Here is a 26507-nt window from a genome sequence, read left to right on the forward strand (position 1 = left end):
GTTTACTCCCAAGTGAATGTCCTGAGGAGGAGGGGACAGCCATGTTAGTGTAAAACTGAGGGTAAAGTCAAGGATTCCAGGCTCCCACTAGTTTTGTGGCCTTGCAATGCCTTTCTGTCTGTCCAGAATGGGGGGGGGGGGATAGCAGAAACTTTCACGGGAACTGGCAGCTTGAAAGTGCTTTTCAGTTTCTAGTGGTAGCAGTTTGAGGAAATGTCATTACTATTACGAGTGGTGCTGTGGTAGTGATTACATCTTCGTTACTCTTTCTCTAGCGATTTCACAGCAGAGTGATAGTGGTGATTAGATTCCACCCCCAACTCTTTCTCCACAGAAAGTCATGGCAGCATCATAAAGAAGCAGCTATCAATTTTATTTCCCATATACCACAGAGGAACACTAGCAGTTTCAAAACTCCTTTGCTACTACGGCTTACATAGAAACTCCACTGAGCCGTAACTTCGGAGTAAAGCGCTTGCAGCGTCCTCCTACCCGTCTGGTGAGAACTACATCCCCTTGAATTCAGTGTGGTTTACTACCAGGTAACTGAGCGTAGCACCGAAGCTCTAAGATCGCAGTGGCCCTCTATTGCTAAACTCCTGCAAGCGCTTTGCAGTCAATGGTTCTCCGAGAATATATGTCACGAATTTGTCGGGGGGGGGGAGCGGGAGAAGAGGGGACACAAACAATTCTTTTCGAGTGGGGGGAGGGAATGTAGAAGCCTTTATAGACAGCTCCTACCCGAGGTCAACGCCTCCATCAACAGAAGCCTCGCTGGCGCTTCGATCCCCCGTCTGAGAGAATAATTAAAAAAAAAAGTACAGCTTGCGAAATCTATCAGCAGCTAAGCCTTTATTGCCCCCCTTTTGGCGGCATAACACAGATTTGCATGGCTTTTAATCCATCCCTCCTCCCCCCCCACTCCCCCAATATTTGACCGCACGCCTGATCAATTTCCTTTTTTCGTGAGGGCGGCGGGGGGGGGATAGTTAAGAGAAATCAACGTTTCAGTTCTTCCTCTTTCTTTCTTTTAAAAAAGGGAGGTTAAAAATCACTAAAACCAGAGAGCGCAGAAAGACAGCTGCCTGCCTTAGGGTACCAAAAGAAGGGGCGGAGTGTGGAACCGAAAATGCAAAGGGAGAGTTATAAGGAGGGGGGGGAGGAAATCAAATGAGGAGTGTAAAAGTTGCCTCTGATTCTCTCTCCAAGTCCAGCTTTTTAAAAAATAAATAAATAAATAAAAATTCTGGCTCTGCCCGGGTTTTCTCCAAGCACCCCCTCCCTCTCCTCCCAGCAAAGGCTACAGCAGCCCCTGAAATATGATAATCAGAACAGCTGCTTCTGTGTTCCCTGCGTCCAATCAGAGGCGAGCTGGTTTGACGTCCCCGAGGCCTACGTCGACCAATGGCGATGGAGCTGAGTTGGAGCAGAGAAGTTTGAGTAAGAGATAAGGAAGAGGCTGGCGGCCGCTGCGCGCTGAGTCCCGCACACTGCAGCGCCTCTGCCACTCGCTTCCCGATCCGGAGTTGGCCTGTGCGGGTGCGCGGAGCGTTTTCTGCTCTCTCGCTCGCTCTCTCTTCCCTTCTCTCTCTGTCTCTCGCTCCCCGACCCCGACTTTTTTTCTTTTAAAAGGCTCCTCATCAACATCACCCTAGTAATAAAGGAACCAATTTGATCCCAGCTCCTTGGACTGATCCTCAGAGCGACTGATCAAGCAGCCTCTCTCTTCCTTTCCATTTGACAGCATCTCCCGCTTTCCAAGAAGGCACAGCTTGTCTCCTTTTTGTTTTGTTTTTTTCCTGTGTGTTTGTGTTTTGTTTTTTACCTCTGGGAAGCTCCATCGCAACCGTGCACCATTTCACTGTGGACATTATACCCTCTTACAGATATGGGAGATATGGGAGACCCACCGAAAAGTAAGGAAGATGTTATTCGCTATTCTTGAGCAGTGGTCATATGGCAAGCGGGAGGACGAGCTCTTTCTTTCCACGGTGGCAGGCGGGAGCGGTGGAGGACGCAGCCTCTAGCGGGCTGTCGCTTCCCCTGGGGGGGTGTCGGAGCCTCCGTAGCAATCTCGGTGGCTTGGGAGAAGAGCCTCTGGCTTAAAACTCGTGAAGGAAGAGGCGAGAGTGTGGAAAAGGAGGATGGGGGGGGGTAGCTGCCATGGACGGGGGTTGGGCGTCAGAGGCAGCGGTAGATGACTCCAGTTCAGGGCTACCGCTCCGGTGCTAAAATCCTGGAGACATTTGCTGGAAGTCGGTTTCCCTTAAAATAAAAAACAAACACCCAAACAATAGGATTGGATTTCCTTTAAACGTATTGAGGAATCGCAGTGTTGGGGGGGGGGCGGCGGCGGGGCTGGGGGCCAGGAGTGCAACTGGATCCATTCATACTGCCGTAGCAGATGATTTAAAGCGTGGGAAGTGTGGGTTGCTACCCTTTAAATAAGCGCGCTGCTTTGGAAAGGAATGGGTTTCTTAGCTCGGCGGGGTTCCCTCCCAAGAAAATAATGCTTCCGATGGAGGTAAGCATCCAGCGCTCCAGGTCGGCCTTTAGGACCCCCGCCCTACAGAAGTGAACCAACCTTTTAGCGAAAGAGGGGTTAAAATTGACAAAAGGAATGGAATTGACAAACCAAAGCCTGCCGGTTGCATCAAACTCCTAAGAGCAGAGAGAGAGAGAGAGAGAGAAAGCGTCACCGGCGTGTTCTGTTTCCCAGTCCACCAGCTTCCCTCTTTTTCTCCTATTCAGAATCTGGCGGTACAAAATTAATAACACCACACATATGCCTTCATTCCACCACCGCCACCACCACCCTCCAAAAGAACAAATTGTCAAAAGGGGATGTTTTGATTGCGTTGGAAGGTGCGTAAAATGTGCGCGTTCTAGAATTCTGCCAGCTTTCATTTGAATGTGCGTCCCGCCTCCTCCCTAAATGAGGGAAGGCTTTGATTACCAATTACCATCCAAAAATGCTACACACTCTCTATCTTTCTCACACTCTCTGCGATCATTCTCTTCCTCCTCCCCCCCTCCATATAACGCCACAACAACAGCAGCAACAGCAACAACGCGCTCCCAAAGAGTAGCAGCCCTACGCGGGTGATCGACACTAATAAAGTGTGTTTATCGCCGTAGGAGAGCAAACGGTCAGTCAATCATGTCTTTTATTATTTGCCTTTCAGAAAAACGGCTGATTTCCCTATGCGTCGGTTGCGGCAATCAAATCCACGATCAGTATATTCTGCGAGTTTCCCCGGATTTGGAATGGCACGCGGCCTGCTTGAAGTGCGCAGAATGCAACCAATATTTGGACGAGACTTGTACGTGCTTTGTTAGGGATGGGAAAACCTACTGTAAGAGAGACTATATCAGGTACGGAGCTTGCCTTTTCCTCTCCTCCGCCCCTTCGGTCGCGTCGCAGTTAGAGACGGTTCCAGTTGAGCCTTGTTTATTTTCTATCTGTATAAGGTTTGGGAGAGTAAAAACAAAAACAAAACAAAACCCCCAATTCTTTAAATTCCTCTTCCCCGTTTAAAAGAAATGAAACTGCGATCTCCTAAACACGCATACCTGGAGGTAAGTGTGTGTTTTTTCCTATTGGTGCCAAGAAAATGCGTCCAGGGGTTAGATTATTTAGGCGTGTGTACAAGCGCCTAGTTCCGTTCCTATCGAGTGTCAAGCCCTACTGAGTTCAGTGGGAAATTAACTAGGATTGTAGTGCAAGCTCACTGGGAAAAAAAGAGAGAATTGCGTCTTAACACTGAGTACATACAGTTGAGAGGTAAATTCTTCTCCCCCTCCAGAAAAAAAAATACAATTTCAACTCTCTCTTTTTTCCCTTTTTTTCCTACCAAGAACTAACTTAGTTGGTCTTTAAGGTGCTACTGGAAGGATTTTTTTTTTCCTAAGTAAGTTTGGGCTGACACTTGTGAGCAAATGTGTAAAATAAATAGTCTGCGAGGGTGCAAATCTAAAGTAATTTGAAAAACGGGTTTCCTCATCAGATAGACTTGCTTTTAAGGAAAGGTATACAGGGTCGTGGGACTTTTCAGATCCATACTGGAGAATTACTTGCAAGATTTCCCAGTAATCTGCGGATCTGACCTCCAGGTAAAGATCTTAGAAGCTGGGTGCCCCTCGGCGGTAAGGGCTGTTGAAATTAGTGGTAGTTACTTCTGAGAAGATGCGTGTGAGATCTAGGTGCGAGTACCTTCTTGATTGTTGGAAATGTGGTAATGTGTGTAATTTTTTTAAATTTTTTTTTTTGCGGGGGAGTGGAGCGGCAGCGACAATATGTTGCCATTTACGATGGCTCAAACTGCCTTTCTCTAAACTAAGCGCCCCCAACACTTCCTCCATTCAACTCTAACTAATATCAGTATAATTGAAATTAAGTGGTGGCGTTCAGGCCTGCTTGCTTCCCAGCTGCATGACTGCGTGTACGATTTACATATAGATTTAAATTTACATTTATATATATATATATTAAAAAAACTATGTTACAACAGGAAAATAGCAACACGGGCTCAGTTAAAACAGGCCATTTCTCCTCCTCCTCTCACGCCAGCCCATGGCTCCTTAAAGCATGGTAAACAAATGTGATGATGATTATTAGTGGTAATAATAATTAATAGTCCCCTTCTGTTTCCTGAATGCAGGGAGGTTTCTTCGACTGGGGGGCTTTACAAAAACAAAAACAAACCCTAAACATGACATTTAATCTTTTAAAATATTAACCCTTTGGGCGCGCTCGGACTGACTCTCTTTCCTTATCTTATCTGCCTTGATGAATTGGACAGAGGAGATCAAATTGCCCCTCATCTGTGGGCGAACAATCGGTACATTTAGATAATGGAACGGCTTCTTACCTAGCATGAAAATCTGAGAGCTGATTACACACACACACACACACACGTGTGGGGGGGGCACAATTGGCCACTGCTTACATTATAAGGAAACCTTTATTTCTTTTTAAAGAGGGGGGGAGCAAAGGGGAAGGGCTCCTTTCTTGAACAGCTTTTTTTTTTTTTTTTAGGGAGTCTGACTTAGACGGCGCTATGCTACTGTGTCCTTTTTGCTGCATTTGATCTTTGCAGAGGGGCCAAAGGTTGGACAACCCTAAGCCCGGGTGAAGGGATAAGGGGGGAGAGGATCCACCTGGAAATTCTCCTGCGTAAGGTCCCTTGGCAAGGAAATGGCAAGAGACGTTTCCGCGCGGCTGTAGGCGAAAGCAGCAGCAGCAGCAATTTCTTGGGCAGTCTCTTTTCACTCAGCCAGAAGGATCCTTGTGAAGCCCTCCGCGGTTCTCAAAGTGCGGCTTCCTAGCCGGAGGCCAGTCCTCCTGAAATCCGTAGGGCTTCCTTGCTGAGGAGACAGAGTTGCCCGGCTGCAATCCTGAGAGCCCTCCCCCGCCCCACTCCCGGGAAAGTCTGGCAACGAGGCGAGACCGAGTTTCTTGCTGCTTTGAGTTCGCCTTTGTCCAGGAGACCCGGCTGTTCAGCTGGCTTCGGTCTAGACGAGGGATCCCTTGGCAAACCTGATTCCCAGCTCCCCGAGAATCAGGTGCTCGGAAGTGAAAGCATGGTGAAAGATCCCTCTGATCCCATGCTCCCTCCCCCTCTCTCAATATATATATATATAGAGAGAGAGAGAGAGGAAAACGCTAGGACCGCCATAATACTAATACATAAAACTAATACTAATAATAAGAATTTATATTATATTATTTGTTCACGAGGTGATCCCAGGACCCCGACTGTAAACCGCTGCGTTACTCAGAAGTAACCGCCATTGTCTCGACACCGGGGCTTTAGTTCCCCAGAACATGTGTTTAGGATGGCAACTTTAGATAGAGTGACTTGGAAAGCAAATCCCATTGATGGGCATCAGGGCTTCCTTTCATGTAAGTCCGTGTGCGAAGGGATCTCAGCCTTTTGCTGCTCGCCGTCTTTCAAACAGGATTTACTTGCCTTGGCTCAGAAGGAACGCTTTCCCGACTGGCGCCTGAGTTGGCCCTTGGTGTCCTTGTCTAGCTGGGGCAGAAGTGAGTTCCGGGGGGGGGGAGGCGGGGGCTTTGATTCTTTAGCCTGAGATTGAGATACTAATAGAGAAGCGGGTAGAATTATGGAATCATAGACTCAGGGTAGAGTTCAGCTTTTAAAATTAAGCATTTTCCTCCTGCTATTTCCGCGCCACCACCTCTATAGTCTTCTTTTAAGAGGAGGGACTTACACATCAACAACATATGTAGATTATCTGTATGTGTACATATGGGTCCAATGTGAAGCCATATCAAAGCCAAGCCGAAGACTCTGTCTTTATAAACTCTGAATTCTGCAGAAAAGCGACCTCCCATTCGTGGTCTGCGGGAGCTTTTCAGCGCTACTGAGAGTTCTCTGTTGATTTGTTGTTGGTGATTCTGGAACAGAAGGCGGACGTCGCCCTTAGGCTGCAATCCTGCACACATTTCCCCGGAAGTAAGTCCCACTGAACTCGATTGGACTTGCTTCTGGGTAGACGTGCATAGATAGGCTCGCTCTGCCCCAGTCTTACTTTGGAAAACTTACTATTCTGAAGCAATTTCTCACTGATTTCAAGAGGGCTCTTTCAAAGACCACCAGGAGTTGCTGGCAGCTAAGATTATTGGGGGGGGGGGTAGAGAAGGGGCGGGTAAAACAGCTGCTCAAGCGGTCCAAATAAAACCATTTAGAGCTGCGGGTTTATTCGCGGCCACGCGCCTGTTCCTTCCCGGGGAAATTTCGTCTCTGGGAAAAGCCTTTGCAGTGCCTAGTAGCGATCTTGAACTTGACTTACACCCAAGTAAACAGGCAGAGCCGGGAGCGTAAAGGTGCGGAAGCAAAGGCAGGCCTCTGAGTATTGCCAGTGGGCTTAGGATATTGGTGGCCGCGATTCACTGACTCCAGATTCCACTGTTTTACTCCTGAGTTTTGAATTTGATTGTTTATATTTTAAGAGTTGAGTTTAGCCTTTTCCTTCCTTTTTGATGAGCGGTTTTTGGAGGGCAGGGTTGGTTCCAGTATTGCATTTTAGCCCCCAATAAACTCCCAATAAAATAGGACGCCCCCGGAATAAGTTTCCCCAAGCGTCACGATTCCTCCTCTTTTCATTGTATAAAAGGGTAAGCTGCCATTTTCTCTTTGGGAATATTTGGTTCTGTTTTTGGTGCGACGAGACACAGAAGCGGCTTTTTTAAAACTGCAGTCTTTTAAAGACTCTTTTAAAAGGAAGGGAGTCCCTGGACTCAGTGGGATTTTCTCCAAAGTCACCCTGTCCAGGACCGGGATGGGTTGCATTATTATTTATCTCAGAAGTATATATATAAAAAGTGACTCCAATGCTGGAGGCGTTTACTCGGATGTAAGCACCGTTGCACTCCACGGGGCGAACTCGCGGGATTGCAGCCCCCGTTGCTCATTGACCCCCCACATCTTGCTGTTCTAATTAGACTTTCCCCTTTAATAACCTGGTTTTTAAAGGTTGTTGTGAAGTTTCTGCCTTCCTCGTTTCTTCCTTTCTGTGCATAGGGCAAATTTTCTTCCCTCCCCCTCCAAGAGAGACCGCGAAAGAGAACAAACAGAAAAAGCCCCACCCCTCTAATAATAATAATAATAATACCAATCAACACCCAAATGCATGTACGGTTATAAAAAAAAAAACACTCCCCCTTCGCTGCTGCAAGGTCCGAGCGCCTACACGGTACAATTTCAGAAGCCACTCGGATTGGGAAGTCGGTAGGAACCGAATTCGCTCCGATTTCTATTTTCGCGAGCTTCTGGTTTGCCAGAGGTAGACCAGAGGTAGCTGGGCTTGCTGTCTAACGTGGGAGACTGGAACGTGAATGAAAGAATGACTGGCTTGATTCGACGGGGCGGCCGAAGTGAAATCTTTCTCTCTCTCTTTCTCTTTCTTCCCCACTCCACCTCCGTATTCTTTTCTTTTCTCCCCCCCCCCTTTTATCCCCAATCCCACCCCGCACCACCCCTTTCCTCGGCGGGGCCTGGGCTCAGGCTATACGGCATCAAGTGCGCCAAGTGCAACATCGGCTTCAGCAAGAACGACTTCGTGATGCGCGCCCGCTCCAAAGTGTACCACATCGAGTGCTTCCGCTGCGTGGCCTGCAGCCGGCAGCTCATCCCCGGGGACGAGTTCGCGCTGCGGGAGGACGGTCTCTTCTGCCGGGCGGACCACGACGTGGTGGAAAGGGCCAGCCTCGGAGCTGGGGACCCCCTCAGCCCCTTGCACCCCGCCAGGCCGCTGCAGATGGCAGGTACTTCCTGGTCCCCCCTCCCAGAGACTTCGGGGAGGGCAGGGGAGGGGGGAGGGCAAGGGAGGGGAGGGTCCCTCCGGGCCTTTGTTCCATATATGTGTTTTCTCTCCCACTCCAAGCTCTTCTGCCGTTGCCTCCCCACCCGCGGTTCCCGGCCATCAGTGGCTAATAATACCTCCTAGATGTGCCCAGCCCCGTATTCATTTTGATACCAGCTTCGCAGAGGTTAGTTTTGTTTTTTTGCAGAGGTGAGAGAGTTTTGGAGAAAAGGCACACAAGATCCCCGTGCTTCCGATGGCAAAATGACACTAAGAAGCAGAACCACACACACGCGCTCAAAATCTGCAGACCTCTGAACACTTTACTCCCGAGTAATCATATAAGAGGATACCGCTTGCGGGGTATCTTACACCCACTTACCTAGGGGTAAGCCCCATTGAACTCGGGGGAGAACTTACTTCTGAGTAGACGTATAAAGGATTGCACTCTTCCTGACTATCTCCACCAAGTGCAGCTCACAACAGAAATGAGCCCTTCGTTGAAATAAAAGGAACAGAGTTTGCTTAACTTTGCTGGGAGGTGATGCCCAAACCGGTAGCTAGCTTGTCGGAAGTAAACTCCCCGTAGCGCAATGAGACTTCCTGCCAGGATCCTAAGAATGTTTGCTCAGGGTTTGCTTACTTTTTTCTCTAGTAGGCAGGCTTAGGATTGCAGCTTCCCACCTCTTTACCTTCCCCTTGATTGCAGCCATTAACTCGCATGGTCCAAAGGGTTTCAGTGAAACTCACTTGTTTAGAATCTCCGTTGAAATACCCCCAAAACTCTACTCTCGCAAACATTCACTGGTAAAACAACTTTGCACCCTGATCCCTAAACCTTGGCATGCAGCTCAGATTTATCCATGTTCATTCAGAAGCGTTCCATAATTTTAATGGAACAGATTTCCAGGTAAATATGCATAGGAATGCAATCTTAGTAGGAACTTCCATTGATATCAATGGAGCTTGTGTATTTAGGGCCAAGACATGAGTGTTGTCAAGAGCAAAAGCAGATGAGTGAATCAGATCAAGGCTGTTGCCCTAAACCCCTTCTTTGAAATGCATAGAGCAATCCTCTGCATTCCTATCCTGAACTAAGTCCCACTGAATTCCATAGGACTGACTTATGAGCAGACATGTTTGGCACCATTAGGCTGCAATACTACACACTCGAAGTGTGCATAGGGTTGCATCTTTAGGGAACAATTCTATAATGGGACCCTCTGGGATGGGTGGGGTTAGGATCCAGGGTTCCCCAGCTGTGCCAGTATAAGGCCTGAAAAGGGGGCATTCCAGAAGGGGGTGGGACCAGAAAAAGGGGATTTAGAATGGATCCTATACCAATCAAGCTCAGTCACATGACCTGGCAGCCTGGTGTAAATTAAACCAGCAGAAAGGGTGGTTTAACCCATACTTTATTGTTTTCCCTCTGCCAGCATTAGGCCATCTCAGCCAGCATTAGCCCCACTCCTGAAGTTTGGATTTGGTGTATTTTATCCTAGCTTAATTCACACTGGCTGGCTTTATGCCAGTTTCTTGTGCATAGGATTGCTCCTTTAGTACCATTGAACTGTGTGGGGTATTTGTTTGTTTTTTACTTCTAAGTAAACATGCTTGGGATTATATTGTTAGGCCGTCCTCCTATGCCCACTTATTGGAGAGTGAACTTTGTTATAATCAGTGGAAGTAAGCTGGTGTATGGGACCATGTTATTTTATGGGAGATAAATCCTCCTCTCCTTTGATCTGAAAAAGATATGAAGTCTGCCACAGTACAGAGGGCAAGCAGAGTCTACTATGCTCTACAATGACTGAATTGCCAAAGAAGTAATATACTTTCAGTCTCCTGGTGGCTTAATATAAATAAGAAATATTTATGTATATGTTGTGTACGTAGCTTTCGCTGTCAGGTATGTGCGCTGGGTAATCACAGCAATCTATCTTTCCAAAGCAAGAGGAAGGAGCAGACAGAGATGTACACAAAGATCACAACAGTAGAAATGGGGGGGGGCAGGGGGGAGAGAGAAGATAACAGTGTACCTTGAATTGCAAGGAACTTTTACAGAGGGCACAATTGATTCAGATGTTGTGTCCTTTTGTTGCACTTAGGTCTTTATTCTAAGTAAAGATGCTTATGATCCTGCTGCCCCGTTAGAAATGTCCTGAGAAAATATGGAAAGCAAGGGAGGGGGATCAGGATAATTAATGTGGGAAACAGGAAATAAAAAAAAATAGGGCAGGGGAGAGCCGAGAGGCAGCAATGGGTCCCCCTAGCCAGATGAGGCAATGCTATTCAATGAGTTTAGGCTCTTCCCAGCAAGGCGTATTCTGAATGAAACATGGGGTGGGGGTGGTTGTGCAGTGTGCAGGGGGAGCCAGCTTCCAAAAAGAGAGACTAATAACTACAGGCACCACTTCAAGCTGTAATTTAAAACTGTCAACAAGCTAATCTTCAGTAATTGGCCTTCTAAGGGATTTGGCCTTCTCCTTCTGAAGCTTTCTGTGGTTTGGGTGAGAATTTCAAGCCGAAAACTTTAGTGTCGACCCATGAACTGGCCTTACTTTTTCATTAGGATTACTTTTGACTTGAAACATTGCAGGACCACTTCCTTGCTGCCTGCTCTGTCTAGGCTTCTGGGAATGGGCCTTATTTGTTTTTCTACCCTATCAGGGCAAACAAAACAAGACAGGCTTGGAGAATTCCCAGTCAAGAGCTTGTAACTTTTAAGTCTTTCTGCTGTTCTCTCCCTCCCTTCTGCCCTATCATGGGAGTGGGGACAGCAAGAACACTATTTACAGTGCCAGTCTTTAGCAACTTAATCCAGGGTGGTATTTCCTTGGTTTTTAATAAGAGGTTTAAGCATCATCGCAGGACTCCTAATTCAGAGTCCATTGTTGCACTTGACTTGGAAGCAAGTCCCATAGTCTTAACTAGATTTCAAAAACATTTCATTCCAAGTAATAGATGAGAATGAGCAGTAAGGTTTTTAACAAGTTGATGTCTTGTGTGCCTCCAAATCTGAAATCGCACTTCTTGTAGAGTCTTCCTTGCTATACCAAATACAAAACAGTGACTAATTTGAAAGGGGAGGGAGCATTATGAAAAAAGCAAGTGAAAAATGTGGAGCACAATGAAACCATCAGATTATCTCTGCCCTCCCCAGTAACTCTGCATTTCTAGATACAAACCCATAGAATCCATTCTAAAAATATTAGCTCAAGTATTTTGTTTGATACATGGTTGCATTTTTTTGTATTTTGAATTGTGTCTTTTTATATCTGTTGTCTGATATTGAGGCAAAAAAAGAGATGGGGGATGTAGAAATTATTTCAACATATAAAGGTTCAGAAGGAAGTTCTACTGATTTCAGTGGCACCTGCTTCCAAGAAAGCAAACTTCAGAATGCTGCATTAGAGAACATTTTTCTCAACACATTTACTTGGAATTTTCTGCAAAGGAAGTAGCTCAGGTTGCAATCTACTGTGTACTTACCTGAGAGTAAGCTCCATTCACCAATGGAGGACTTTGGCACCTTCCTTCCAATGAGAGAGTGTTTTATAGAGCACTCTCTTTGGCTGTTTACTTGGAAGCAAGTTTGACTGTCTTCAGTGATGTTCAATCTCTGTTCATAGCACTGCAGCCTTAAGAGTGTCAGTTGCATTTTTTAAAAAGGAGAAACTGTTGGAACATTTATTTTGTTCTGGATTTTCTAGCAGTGTGTTCTTTTGACAGCGTTTACAGATTCACCCACTTTAAAACTATATAATTTAGGAAACTCACTTTCCCGTCACTGCTTCCTATACACAAGTTTATTAGTTCTCATTTTTAAATTCGATATAAAACCCCACCGTTTCAAATTTTAGGCTGCAGTTTTGTGTTCATTTAGATATGGATAAGCAAGTCCCATTGGCTATAGTGAGGTTTCCTTCCTTCTACCTAAACATACCTAGAATCGGGCTATTAAAAGCAGGCTTTTATGCAGCTAAATTGGGGGGGGGGGGCGCGTTGAAAGTCCGGAGCTGCAGAAAGAAAGCCTGTGTAATGGTGCATGGGACAGGAGGAGAATCCAGGAGGTGCTAATAGCAATAGATAAACAAGACCTGGGGGAGAGTTTTCGACGCAGGCAATTGGGTTGTTTGCTGTGGCTTGCATTGTTGTATCCATTAACCCGGAAGTGGCAGATGGTTCAGGGTAGGTGAGGGACTAGGTGGCCAATTGATCCGTTTGAGCTTTAAGATTCTAGTGAGTGGCGCCAGGGAGGGAGGGAGGTCTTGGTGGTAGCCGTCTCCGCGCTCCTTCCAAAGCCCTGGTGATTCTTCCTCGAGAATTGTGAAATGGCGCCCCCAGATTATATGACTATCTGCTTCCTTCCACAATCCAAAAATATATTGAAGTGGAAAAATCGACGCCACTGATTTTCCCCCCCCCATCTGATTTTCCTTCCCCCGTGCACGTTTGAGAGCTCAGCCATCCTTTGCGTGCTGAGGAAAGACCCTTGGAAGCAGTATGGGGAACGCGGAGTGGACGGGGGGAGAAATTACCGGGTTGCGCAGGTGTTCCCGGTGAGGTGGGCCGGCAAGACGTCCCACCGAAACTGGACGACTGGCGATTTCCTCCAGTCAGCAAAATAGAATGAGTATAGCTCTCCCACCTCCGAGATCCGAAGGCTTGAGGGTCCCAATCGTCGTCGCTCATTAAAGAGCGCCATATAGGGTACCTTGGACAGCAGCTCCGCCGCTGACAGTCCCCCGTCCGCGAGGAGCTTCCAATCGAGACAATGGGGAAAACAAGAGAGGCGCTTGTGAGAATTTGGAGGATTAAGGGCATCCACAAAAAGTGGAGGGGCTTGACAGAGAGGAGTCCCCGATTCCTATTGTTTGCAGTAGCGTTGGTTCCTGAAGAAAGGTGGATGGATGGGAGTCCAGGTAGAGATGATTCCTGCGGGGTTGGCCCCCAGGAAGTTGCGTGTCAGCATCTTCTCGCCCTCCCCCGCCACTTACGGGATTCCTGTTCCTTCCTCATTTTCCTCCCCCCACCCACCCCCCCACAGCAGAACCTATCTCTGCCAGGCAACCGGCTCTGAGGCCACACGTCCACAAGCAGCCGGAGAAGACCACCCGCGTCCGGACCGTCCTCAACGAGAAGCAGCTCCACACCTTGCGGACCTGCTACGCCGCCAACCCCAGGCCCGACGCCCTCATGAAGGAGCAGCTGGTGGAAATGACGGGCCTCAGCCCCAGGGTCATCCGGGTCTGGTTTCAAAACAAGCGCTGCAAGGACAAAAAGAGGAGCATTATGATGAAGCAGCTCCAGCAGCAGCAGCCCAACGACAAGACGGTGAGTGGCTGCCGCGGTCTTTCTTCCTGGCCTCTAGGGGGCGCCAGTTCCCGAAGAAAAAACTTTCTTGGTTAGTGGGCGTGGCTTGGCTGTCCTCTTGCCTTGGTGCTTTTGATTTGCTGGGGGGGGGGCGATAGGTTCGTGCGCGTGTGTGTATTACTGTCCAATGAGTGTGTCTGTCAAGAACGCCAATTAGCGGGGCTCCCTGTAGCCAGCAGAAAAAGAGAAGGTCCCCATTCTTCTGTGCCTTTCACAGCAATCGAACAGAGAGATAAGGGGACGCTTCACCTGTTGAATGCTGGCCTGTGGAAGTAGCACGCTTCTAGAATGTGGTCTGGGTTTTATTGGGGCGGGGCTTCAATAGCTTGCTGGGTTTAGGAAACTGGTCCGTGAACTCTTGATTGTGCGCATTTATTTACTTTTTTGTTGCCAAATAAATGGTCCAATTGTAGGGAGAAATCCCACAACATCCCGATATTCCACGGCACCCCCGGTTTTAATTTTTTTAAGTACATGTTACAGTGACTTTACAAACTGCCTTACTCTAGAGTAGTTCTACTGAAGATGCTGGGACTGTTCCAGAGACAGATATCAGTCTGTGGGTAATTCCTACATTCTTGTGGTCTAAGATACATAACAGCAACGTGGGGGGTGGTGGGTAAAGGTCGCAGGAGGGGCTGGATTTTTTAAAAGGCTCTCAACTGACTTGCCGGTTGTAAGATGATTCGAATAGATGTACTGAAATCAATAGAGTGGGCTTCCATAGATGAACCGATGCCAGTTCTACCTAGTTACTGTCGAGTTCTGGCAAGCAGATTTCAAAGAGAAATGCGATGAAGCCCTATTGAATTCAATAGAACTTCGCAGTGGACTCCTACGGATATTTACTCGAAAGTAAATCCCTCCTACGTTCAATTATTACCTAGTAAGTGTGTGCATGTCAAAACGCCATAGTGGTGCACTCGATGGAATTAAAGCTTGCTCGGGAGTAGGTCCAACTGGAACCCCCTGAGGCTTACAACCTAATCCTAACTATAACTGCTCAGAAGGAACCCCTGTTGAATTCAGTGTGGCTTACTCTTACTCTTAATATTAATATTAAGGTTAATATTACAGCCATACTCCGGGTAACTGTGTGTAGGATTGACCTATTCTGTTGCCACACTTTTTGGTTCTAGACCTGAAAGTCGGGCAGACCAATCCTATACATGGTTTACTCGTAAAAAAAGAAAGAAAATTATGGTGCTACTTGCCTAGGCAATTATGTGTCCTTCCCAACTACCGGATTTCAGCCAGATACTCACCTAAGGCTCCAATCCTATGCATGCTCACAACACTGCCCAATACATGTCTACTCGGAAGCAAGTCTTACGGCATTCAGTAGGGCTTACTCCTAGGTAAGTGGATCTAGGATGAAGTCTAGCTGGGCGTAACGAGAATTACTTGCGAGTAAACAGACTTAAGGTCTGGTTTTTAAAATCCAATGAGATCGGACTTTAGATCGACACAACAGAGATCGACACAACAGAGTTTCGGCAGATGAGAATGACGAGGGAGCAAATATTCCAAAACAACCGCTCTCGCCCCATCCATTGCCTTTTAGGCCTTGATGATGCCGAGGCCATTGTTGTGTTGCTTAAAGGAACAGCTATTAATGTTTGTTAAGACTGCTTATCTGGTTAAGTGGAAGTTTAAAGCGTTGCGTATTACCGCGGTGGAATGTAATAAACCCCAGTTTGAAGTGTTTTAAGTTCCTCCGACTTAGGAAGTTATTTTGGACACAAAGCCTTTAAAATACCTGCAGAGTTTATTTCTCCCCACCCGATTCGTTGCCACAAAGTATAGTGGTGGTTAGCCAAGAAAGGGTGAGCTCAGTCAAACCTAAATAAGCAGGGATCCTTGGAAATGGTCCTTGTTCCGGACCACGTTTTCCTGGAAAGTTCAATCTCACTGGAAGACCATTTCAATGTCTTGTCGATGCCGGGGCGAAAAGTGAGGCGAATCTCCCGAACTTTCTCTAGAGGCTACAGTTCTGTGAAATGGCTGGACTGGGACCTAAACCGGTTGCGTCTTTAGGAAGGGAGTGGAACGGAACCGGCTTCAGTCCCAATTCTTCTCCTCAACTGGCCTAGACATCCCGGTGTACGATTGCAGTCACACCTAAACATAGAGGATCAATGGTGCCTAGGCATGATGTTTACTTGAAAGAAAATGCCTACTCCGGATCATGGGGCTTACTCCGAAATGAGGTCCGGTTGAAATCTGCGGCGTTGTAGAGCAAGTCGGCTTGACTTTTGTCAACCTCCAGGAGTTACTTCCCTTAACCACGAGGAAAATGCCACTACTGACTATTCACAGAAAAGGGTTCAGTCCTAACCCCACTTACCTGGGAGTAAGCTCCATGGCTCTCAAAGGGACCTGAGTAACCATCGGTGGCATTTTCTCATGCGTTAAGGCAGGCTTCGACGCAGGCGTGTGTGTAAGTAACTCCCCTTTCAGTCAGCGAGACTTACCCCTGGGTAAATATGAGTGGTGTGTATGTATTCCCACCCACACTGTGATCCTGAAGACCATCAAGCTGCTGGCTCTAGAGTTGTCCCATGCTCTAGTCTAGGGCTCCTATCTCGTGCTCGGATCTCCAGCTTTTGCGCTCTGGACGTGAAGTCCAACGCTTAAGCAATCGGGTGAAGAAGTGTGTTATTCAGTGTGGCGGCATTAGGAGGGATCAATAAATAGACGTGGAATAAGTCGTTGGAGGTGGGGTACCAGTAATGTAATTAGCAGTTGGGGGAGCGTCCTATTTGTCCGGGGTTGTTCGGCTCCTGTCCTCCTCTGTGGCGTTCCCATGGAGCTACCCGCCTCTTCCTCACTGGAAACCTTCAAGATAACCAGGACAATCCAAAACGTCTTGACTCAAAAATAAACCCCACTAAGATCGCTGGGCTTTACTGCCTGAGAGAGAAGCAACCTAACATGGAGTCCTAGTATGCACCTTTCCTACTTGGAAATAGACATGTTTCCTCTGCGTGCGGGAGGTACATATTTATATATATGATTAAAAAGAAAACCTTGATCAGGACTGGAAACGGATCCTAATCTACTTTGCCTAATCGACTCGGCAAAGAGAGGTGTGGGTGGTGTTTTGTTTTTTGTTTTTTAAGAATAATAACACACGAAATTCCGCGAAGGGCAGATTAACAAAGTCAATAGAGTCGAGCGTTTGATAAGCCCGAGAAGGAGTTTATTGACTCTCTGCGCCGCGAGACAATCGCGGTTTGTGCGGCGCGGCCCCTCACCGCCTCTGCCTGCCTTGTTTACAGAACATCCAAGGGATGACGGGCACTCCCATGGTGGCGGCCAGCCCGGAGAGACACGACGGGGGCTTGCAGGCGAACCCGGTGGAGGTGCAGAGTTACCAGCCGCCCTGGAAAGTCCTCAGCGACTTCGCCTTGCAGAGTGACATAGATCAACCGGCTTTTCAGCAACTCGTAAGTGTCAGTTCCCGGCTGCGATGAATGGGCCACTGTGCGCGCAAAGGCAAGCGCGACGCTCCTCTAGATTATTCCTGCAAAGTTTTTGTAACCCCCGCGCCCCCCCTTTCCCTCCCAGCCCCAGAGTTTAAAACACTTGGAGGTTAACTCACGTCCCCACCAGAGATCCTTCCACTTCGGTGCTTTTAGGCTGCAAACCCTAAAACCACGTCTACTAGGGAATTAAATCCTGCTGGATTCAGTCGGGGTTTACTCCCGGGTAAGTGGGGTTCGGGTTGCAGCTTGAGGGTTTGTATGAGATAGCAGTGCCCATAGATTACCCCTATCTGAAGCCCCTAGACGTGTACCCATGTGCTGGAAGGAGTCAGGAGGGAGCCACACATGGCGATTGTGTAGGGATTTGCGTGCTAGCCTCACAGTTATCTTTAAGCGCAGAGCTGCTTGCTCTGTGGACATTTGCTAAGAAGCATACATATTGATGATCTGGCTGGCTATTATCAGTAGCAGTGGTATTAGCAGCAGTAGCTATATTGGACAATAAAAAAAATCAAGGTAAAAGCAGTTTTTGATACTGCAAGTGAGGTATACCCAATTATTTGGGAGGGAAATTGTCCCCTTAGCATTAACTCATTTCAAAGCGGGTTGCAGGCATCCCTGCAAAGAGACTTCCTCCCTTCTGTCACGCATGAACAATGGATGAAATGCCTATTTTAAGATGGCCTATCCTGTGACAGAAGCACACATTATCTAAAAAATAAAAATGGAAGTATGCTTTCCGCCCCTTCAAAAAAGCAGTACTTTACTCACAGCCATATTTGCAGGATTTATGTTGTTGTTTAGTAAGAAATCATAGGATGAATTTGTCCTAAAGTCTCCTAGTAATTTTAATTACTAGGGCTTTATAAACCTTAGCTGCCATCCTACTCACAGTTAAGAGACTTATATTCCACTGATGCCAGTGGCATTTAAGCAGTCTAGCTGTGTGGTGGTTTGCAACCTCTTTTCCACAATACACAAAGTGCTTTCCAATATTCATCTAATTTTTAGTCTGCGTTAGAGTGAGAAGGCACAGGGAAGCCTCCCTCTCTCCCGCTTTTGACCTTTATGACCAGCTAGGCTTCCTTTATGGCCTAGGTTTCCCATAACCAAATTCAGCCATTTAACCACAATGTCAAATGCCAAGCTTATGCCCAAGATCCTTAAAATGCTTAAGTTTATTGGCATTTAAACCAGCATCTGCAAGTTGTCACCAATTATCATCATCATCATCATCATCATCATCATCATCATCCTAACAATTAGACTAAACTGAGTGAATAGGATCCTGGTAGTGGGTGTGTTGCTTCTACTGGGTACAGTGGGGCTGAAATATGGTGGTGAGAGTCTAATAAATCTAAAAAAGTTATTTGAAGTATTGTCTGGAGGGTAGCAGTGTTTAAAATGAACACGCCTTTCTAAATATGTACCCTTCTATAAAATATTACAAAGGTTAGACCCCTGTTTTTTCCTGTGAAATGCACATTTCCTATTTACATAAATTACTTTTGCATATTGTAATATTAGCCTTTAGCACAGTTTGTGCAAATGTATATTTTAGCCCGATTGTCTGCATTTTCTTTTTCTTTTTACATGCCATGGCTAGCATATATTTCTGAACTTCCATGGATTGATAGATGCTTTTGTCTTGTTTTCATGATTTAAAAAAATGTGGTTATATAATAACGTGCAACAGTTGCATAGTATTAATGGGCTGGCTTTCACCAAAAAGCCAACAGGAATTTACCAATCAATTCTGTTCTTAACTCACTTCCTTATGCCTACATCATTTGGCAGCTCATATGGGACCATATCATCTGCAATACTTAAGCCCAACCAGGTGATTTAAGGACAGAAGTTCAACCTTAACTCAATTTCCTGGCCTAAGTGTGTTAAAACCAGATCTTAAAAATAATAAGGTATGTTATGAATGGTTTTTCAGTGATTAAACTTCGTAGTACCGATGATAGAACATCTAATGATTGGGTGCACAAAGTGTCTCCCAAAAATATAACAGTTTAAATATTTGTTTTGGAAAATATATGTTGCAAAGTCCTTCTTTTTTAAAAAAAACAACGACAGCTTTAACTCTTCTAGAACAATGCCCAAAACAATTCCACTAAGAATCCTTGTGTCACAATTTATGCCATAACTCATTTGGTAAGATTGCAGCCTAAGTATCACTGAAATTGGGAAAGTTTACTTCTGAGTAAATGCCTTTAGAGATCTCCAGACTTTCTTGTTCTTGAAAGAGAAAATACAAATGGTGGTAAAAATAGATTAAACCCAATAGTGATCAGTGTGCTGTGGCCATGCCACCTTGGATGGGCTACTTAATTCTGATTTAGGGGCTGTTTTCTTTTTCTGCTTTGTTCTGGGTGTTGCCTGGTACTCAGGCAGAATTATCCTGCTTTAAACATTCAGTGCAGCTTTTAACAATAGAGGAGATGGGTAGACTTTGTGGGAGGAAATGAGTCTAGGGAGATACAATGGAAGATTCTAGGACATGATACGGTGTGAAAAAAAAATTACGTCAGTATGACAAAGATGGGTAAAAGCGTAGGGTGGAGAGAAAATTGCATTTGGAATGATTTTTATCAGGCATCTGCTAAAGGAACTGAAATGAAGTCTGGAAGCATTTTATGTCCCCATGCAGGGCCTCAATACAGAGTCTAAAATCTTATTATTACCAATATTGAGCTTTACAGACAGACACACCTAACTGGGCTACACAAGCAATTGCTTGGAGTAGCAACATTATTAGAGGTGCTAAGCAAGCGGTCTGTGATCAGAGAGGTGCCCCCCCCCACACACCCAGAATCCCTTACAGTGCTGCAGAGGATTCTGGGACATGACTCTCAGAATGTGAGCAGCTGCAGTGTTGCAAAGGATTGTGGGACATTCCTTTTGGATTGCATGGTGCAGCTGCTTGGAAGATGAAAATGTATTAGGCTGGCCCTGATCCTCACACCCGATAGAAACCGTCAGTTCTTCTTAATTCCCACTGCGGGGTGTTGGCTTGCTGAAGTTTGATAGGAGGTAGATTGCAGTCTGTTTTTAAGAGAATAGAAAGCAATTTGAAACTGTAATTCTCATAAGCAGGCTTTTGTAGTGTTTAAACCAGAGGTGAATATGGGAGAAAAGAAATACTTGTACATAGTACCCCATTGAAAGCCATGCTTCTTGTTCATTCTTTTTCTCAGATTCAGTGATTACTTACAGGCAAAGGATTAGTTCCATCCATAATAATATTCCAGTTTCACTGAGCAGAGAGGACGTCTATCCATGTGCAAAGAGCCTCCTCATTCACTTCAGTGTATAGGGAAGCCCATTCTCACAGGAGCTCTGTGTGATTAGTGGACACAAACAGAGGACTCTTGAGTCTGAACACTGTACAGAAATAAATTCTGTTGAGTTCAATAGGATTTACTTCTAAACCATGTGTTTACCACTGGGGTGCAAAGTAGAAATCCACTGCAACACACCTTAAATAATTCGTAACACACTGGGAAGAATTAGCCAGCATCTAGGATGAAAATCTGTGGAAGAACTCATATTGAATTTAATGGGTTTGGACTCCGGCCAGTGTGGAAAATCTTAACCAAAAGAAGATAGCAGCTTTATCATTAGGAACCTAACTGGGACCCAATCCACAGATGAGGGTTACTTATATTTAAACTAGTATGCACATTTTCTTGGAAGTTAGCCCTATAGAATCTAATGGGGCTTATTCCTTGGAAAATAGGGATTGCAATCCCTACAATTATCTGTAGTGCTCAAGCATTTAGGGCTATAGTTCAGTGGTAGAACATCTGCTTTGCAGAAGGTTCCTGGCACCTCCAGATAGGGCTAGGAATGTCTTATGTCTGATTGACAGCGGTTCTTCAGAGGTTCAATGTGGACAGCACTGAACTTGATGGACCAATGGTTTGACTAATTATAAGGCACTTTCCTTTTGTTCCTGTATTATTTAGCACTAAATTCTGCAGGCATCAAGGAGATTCAATTTCAGTTTGGATCAGGGCATTGAACTGGAAGAATTTACATTGACTGGGATCCTTACTTTTTGCTTTATGAAGGGAAGGGGCTTCTTCTTCATGGAAAGACAGTTCTGGGCATGGAAGACCATGGGGCAAAAAGTGAGGCTCCAGTCCATTGATTTTAATGACATTTCCAATATGCATGCCTCTTTAAAATCATAGAACAAAGTGTCCAGACTTTTCCTAGTTGTATCTGAGGATTTTTACTATTTTGTTTGGCTGCAGCAACCCAGTCAGATGGGTGGCATATTATTTATTTATTTATTTCAAATCTGAGTCCTTCAGAAGTGGTGTTTTGCAGCTGGGAACTTGTACCCAACTGCAGAACATTTCATCACTGGGTGCTTGAAGGGTGGTTTCATGTGCTACAGTTTTCATTCACAAAGTAACTTTTCTTGGGTGGGGGGAAATCATGTGATGCTTGTAATAGCATTTATATAAGTGTGACCAAAACATTTATCTGAAATCCTTATAACAACTCTCTGAGGTAGATCAGTATGTCACCATATTATTTTTGAGGGACTCAGGCAGAGAAATATTGGCTTATTCCCCCCCACTGCCCTTAAGAGAATTTTGTGACCAAGGCCTTATTTGAATTGGGATTTTCTTGTTTACAACTCAAGCCTCTTACACCACAATGTTAGGTATGTTTACTCAGAAGTAAATTCTGCTATGTCCAGTGATGCTTACCAGCAGGTAGGATTGCAGCCTTATCCATTACTTCACACTAACTCTCCTTTGTGTAATTATTAATATTGTTTGCTTTGCATTTATTTGCTGCAGCTTCCCTTCGCAAAGGTTGTATACTGGGTGTACATAGGAAAACACACACACTACACTTATATATGTAGGTCCACAATTGCTTTATGTATATGTTATGTTTCTATTCTGCCTCTACTTCACTGGGCTCAGGAAAAGCTACCGTATTTAGAAAAGGTACACATTGATTTCACTAGAATTGTTTAAAGCTGCCTTCTAGTTTACCATATTTTCTTGTGAAAATACCCAAGCAGTGCTAACCTAGTTGTGTTTAATCAGCCCTATTCATGTCAAAAGCGACTTACTCATAGGTAAGTATGTACTGTATAGGATTGCAGCCTTAGAATAGTCTTCATTGACCCTGATCCAGAGAACTGTGAATTGCAGAAGACCTGTTGCTTAATGGTTCCAAGATCTAATCACCACTAGAGAGTAAAAACCTCCCAGAGCTCTGATCAGCTCTTACCTAGAGAAAGAGCAGATAAGAACATGCATTTGAGCCTAATGTGTGGGCTCCCTTCTGAGCTGAGCCATCATAATACTCACCTGTTGGCTCATTGTTAAGGGATGACTGAGGTGACCTAAGTCAACAGGTCTTCTGCACCAGGAACTGTTGACGCTTTCTCCGTTCTGAACAGAAATATAATATTTTAGATACGACTTTGCTTAGCAGCTTTCCCTCTAAAATTTAGTCTCAATTTGCACTTATCCGTATATACTAGCATATGGAAATTTTATACAGAATTGTTTCTTGGGTTTGTGCCCCAGAAAACATCTATTTAAGTTGAGCATCAAACATTTCAGACAGAACTGGTACAACTGTACACTGCAAATTCTTGGGGATGGGGAAAACAGAGGCCCTCCATTTAAGTATCCACATACCAAAATACAATTTTTTTCCAGTGCAAACAATGATGATAATTCTGTGATCTTTTCACCCCAAATCGGATTGCTTGCTCAGTGCTCCAAACATATGAATATTATGAGCTCTAATATAATGTAAAATAGTTTTCCTGTAGTATAGTGATAAAAAGTGGTAGCTAGAATCAAAAAGATAAATAAGTAAACCCGACTTCCAATTCAACCTCAGATCTGAACTCTGCTAGGGCTGTGACCATTAAGTATACATTTAGTTGGGAGAAAATGTGAGTGGAGCCAATGGGGTTTCTTCTCGGTAAGCATGTATAGGATTGTGCTGCATGCGTCCTAACCTGGTACTCTGCAGCTGTTGTTGGGCATCACCTCTGACTGTTCACTTTGCTGTCTGGGGCTGATGGGAGTTGGAGTCCAACAACGCCTGAAAGGCACCAGAAGATTGGTGAAGACTCTTCTATTCAGTTCTTTGTTCTTCCTCAGACTCTGTTGGAGGATGAGCTTAATACTGACCTTACATGATTGCTGTAGGCAAAGTACACTGAACACTAAAACTCTCTCTCTCTCTCTCTTGCTGATAAAAAATGCTGGTCTTTATTATAAATAGCTCCAGTAGCCCAACATTTTACAAAACCCAAAGCTGTTCCAAGATTTCACTGGTAAATTCTTTGCTTTTCATTCATGTGGGATTTGTTCAACTTTAAATTTTCCATCCATTTTTTAATTTCAGAACTAATTGTCTAAGTGTCCCAAATGATAAATATTCCATTTTTAATGTTCGCAAATCTACTCCGAGGCAATGATGAACTATCAGGGTGATACCAGAGTCGATCCTCACGTGAATTCTTGCAAATATGTCTTATTTCACTGTTCCTGCACTGTGGTTGCAAAAAGTAGAAATGGCACGCTGCTTTAAAAATCAGTAGAACATAAAATAATGTTACTATTTGAGTTACTGTTGTTAGTGACAGTATTTATGTATATAATGCTGTCACAATGTACACCATAAGGTCTCTGCCCTGAGCAGTTTACAAAAAATGCAATGATATTTTGAAAGCCAGAGAAATGGGCATTTTCTTTTCTTTTTGTAAACCGTTTATTCTCTCTCTTAAAAAAATGTTTTGCAGGTTAATTTTTCAGAAGGAGGCCCAGGTTCCAATTCCACCGGAAGTGAGGTAGCATCCATGTCCTCTCAACTCCCGGATACACCTAACAGCATGGTAGCCAGTCCAATTGAGGCATGAGGAACATTCCTTGCGGTGCTGAGGCCCTCAAATGTTTTCGCCCCCTGCTGGAGAGAGTGGGAAAGCTATCACGTTTGGGGACTTGGAGAGAAGGAGAAAGAGAAATTAGAAAATTAAAAGAAGAATAAAAGTATTTAAACACAACCGTGTTCATGAACCTAAAGAAAAGAAAAACTCCATGAACTGTCTGGGGAGTCTTTGTTCGTTCGTTTTTGTTTCGTTTTGCAATGATAAGGTAGCAACACTGTGAAGACAATCATTGGGATCTTACTAGAATAATACTCTTACAAAGCAAATGAAAATGCTTTCGTTCTTTTTTTAAAATAATAATGATAATAACAGTCCACCCCCACAGAAGGATCGTAGGGAGATCAAGAAGGATTTTGGTTTTTTGGTTTTAAAGACGTTTGTGAAACGCAAGAGGATACGGACCCAGGACCGCCAACTTTTCCCAAATGGCATCGTTGAGTGACTGCATACAAACATCGCCCAGAAAAAGCCTCGGGTGACCGTCCAAACTCGAATGGTGTTCTTCCTAGACCTGCCTCGCCCCTTGCCAAAAAAACAAACAAAACCAACATTTAAAATTATATATATATATACATACACATATATATCTTTGAAAGGAGCTCTGATAGATTGCTTATCGCAAGATCAAGGAAGGACACCCTCCCAACCATCCCACGACAGAACGAGCTATTCAGATGGTTGGAGCTGCGAGCGGTTTGGAATTTCTCTGTTTCCTTTCCCCCCCAAGAAAGGTCTTGGAGCGCCTGGGTCGTCCCTCCAATAGCATGTACTGTAGCTTTGGCCTCCTCCTCCTCCTCCTCCTCCTCTTTCTTTCTCCCTTTTCCCGGGTGGGTCGGTGGGTTTCTATCGAGATCCATCCTTTTTCTCCTGAAGTCTCCACTCTCCAGTGACTCTTTTTGTTTCGTTTTTGTTTTTGTTTTTAATTTAAAGGAGGGAATCGGTTTTTAAAAATATATAAATATAAATATAAATATATATCTATCTATCCCAATTTAAACCTTCATTCGCAACAAGGTATACCTCTTTTTGGCCACACATGAAAAATGAAAAGGGGGGGGGGAGAATCGTCTTTCGGGGTTCTGTTTTTGACTGGCGTCCGTTCAGTAACATTCCCCTTTCCCCAAAGATGTGTATAGTTCTTGGGGTTTTTATGTTTTTTTAAAAAAAATGTGTGCTTTTTTTTTAAATGGACTGGGGTTTTTTGCCCCCACCCCTTTCTCTCTCACTCTTTCTCTTTCTCTGGAAATAAAGAGGGGGGAGGAGGAAATACTTTTGTTTGTTTGTTTGCTCTCGCATTGCAAAAATTATAAAAGTAATTTATTATTTATTATCCAAAGGCTTGCCACTTTTTCCATGTCCTGATTTGTTTTGCTGTTGCTGTCGTTTTTTTGGGGGGGTGTGGGTGTGTGTTGTTTTTATTTTGCTTAAAGTTTTTGTTTTTTGCGGGGGATGATCCACGCTGTGGGCAGTTCTTCTTTACAAGTCATCTATGAATGGATGGATGGATGAATAAGTAGAGGAATACATTTCTTGCGCAAGAGAATGTGCATTGGATAGATCCCACAAAAAGAGCGAAGTGGGGAAATAGGTTTTTTTCCGGGGGGGGTGTTTATGTCTCTTTTTCTTTAGCGTGGTCTTTGAAATTTCATGTCCACATCTATGTGGGGCTTCCCCTCCCCCCCCTCACATTTTGGCATTTTTATTTCCACCCCCTTTCCTTAAGTATGTGAAATAAAAGCGCAGTATGTAGAATGATTCTCTCTTCAGGACTATTTCGCTAAATAAACAGTTTGGTATAGAGAAACAATAAAATAAGGAAGGTAACTGATCAAGGTGCCCCTTTAAGATATATACGTATATATAATAAATATATAAAAAACAGAGAGAAATATTATTATATATTACAAATACCGGACGCATTTACAAGCTAGCCGCTAAATACTTGAAGGAAAATATTACACGAGGAGCAGGTGCAAGGAGATGTGCTCTCGTGTCACACGTATTATAAATGTCATTTTCTGAGGCTTTGCGGCGACAATAATCCAATAAATACACCTTTCTTCTCCTTTCCAACCTCCCGTAGGAATCCCAGGGCTCTGGGGCAAGCTGGAAACATTTTCTTACCACCCCGAACTACTTTCTTTCGAGTAAATCTCCTGAAGCTTTTTCCAGTGGCACGTTCAATCGGCTTCAAAACTTTGGGTTGCTCCGGAAAGCGTAGTTCTAGCGAGTCAAGTGCAACATTAGAAATGTCTACTCAAGCAGAAAGTCCCAGCGAATTCAGTGGGCCTTACTCCCGGGTAATGGGGGTTTAGAACTGCAGTTAATTCCCATCCTTCCATCCTTCCAATATCTGTACGGCGCATTTC

The 26507-nt window shown here is 44.8% G+C and overlaps 1 protein-coding gene across 2 annotated transcripts; it reads left to right on the top strand.

The window, feature by feature from the left end:
* Window positions 1-1460: 1460 nt before the first annotated feature.
* ISL1 (ISL LIM homeobox 1) lies at window positions 1461-25468 on the top strand. 2 transcript variants are annotated; one of them, XM_082191720.1, is made up of 6 exons: window positions 1461-1916; window positions 3186-3375; window positions 8031-8290; window positions 13379-13665; window positions 16986-17153; window positions 23992-25468. In XM_082191720.1, the coding sequence occupies exons 1-6, from the start codon at window positions 1889-1891 to the stop codon at window positions 24106-24108; spliced, it is 1050 nt and encodes a 349-aa protein (XP_082047846.1). In that variant the 5' UTR covers window positions 1461-1888; the 3' UTR covers window positions 24109-25468. The 2 variants fall into 2 exon arrangements, with proteins under 2 accessions (XP_082047846.1, XP_082047847.1); XM_082191721.1 differs by having other exon boundaries at window positions 13382-13665.
* The last annotated feature ends 1039 nt before the right edge of the window (window positions 25469-26507 follow it).

The sequence above is a fragment of the Podarcis vaucheri genome (assembly GCF_965113315.1).
Source record: "Podarcis vaucheri genome assembly, chromosome: 11".
NCBI lineage: Eukaryota > Metazoa > Chordata > Lepidosauria > Squamata > Lacertidae > Podarcis > Podarcis vaucheri.

What these genes read in the sequence shown, in the direction of transcription:
- ISL1 (XM_082191720.1), top strand. Translation starts at nt 1,889, where the DNA reads ATGGGAGATATGGGAGACCCACCGAAAA. An exon ending in TATGGGAGACCCACCGAAAA is followed by an intron (nt 1,917 to 3,185) that starts GTAAGGAAGATG and finishes TTTGCCTTTCAG; the next exon opens with AAAAACGGCTGATTTCCCTA. An exon ending in AACCGGCTTTTCAGCAACTC is followed by an intron (nt 17,154 to 23,991) that starts GTAAGTGTCAGT and finishes AATGTTTTGCAG; the next exon opens with GTTAATTTTTCAGAAGGAGG.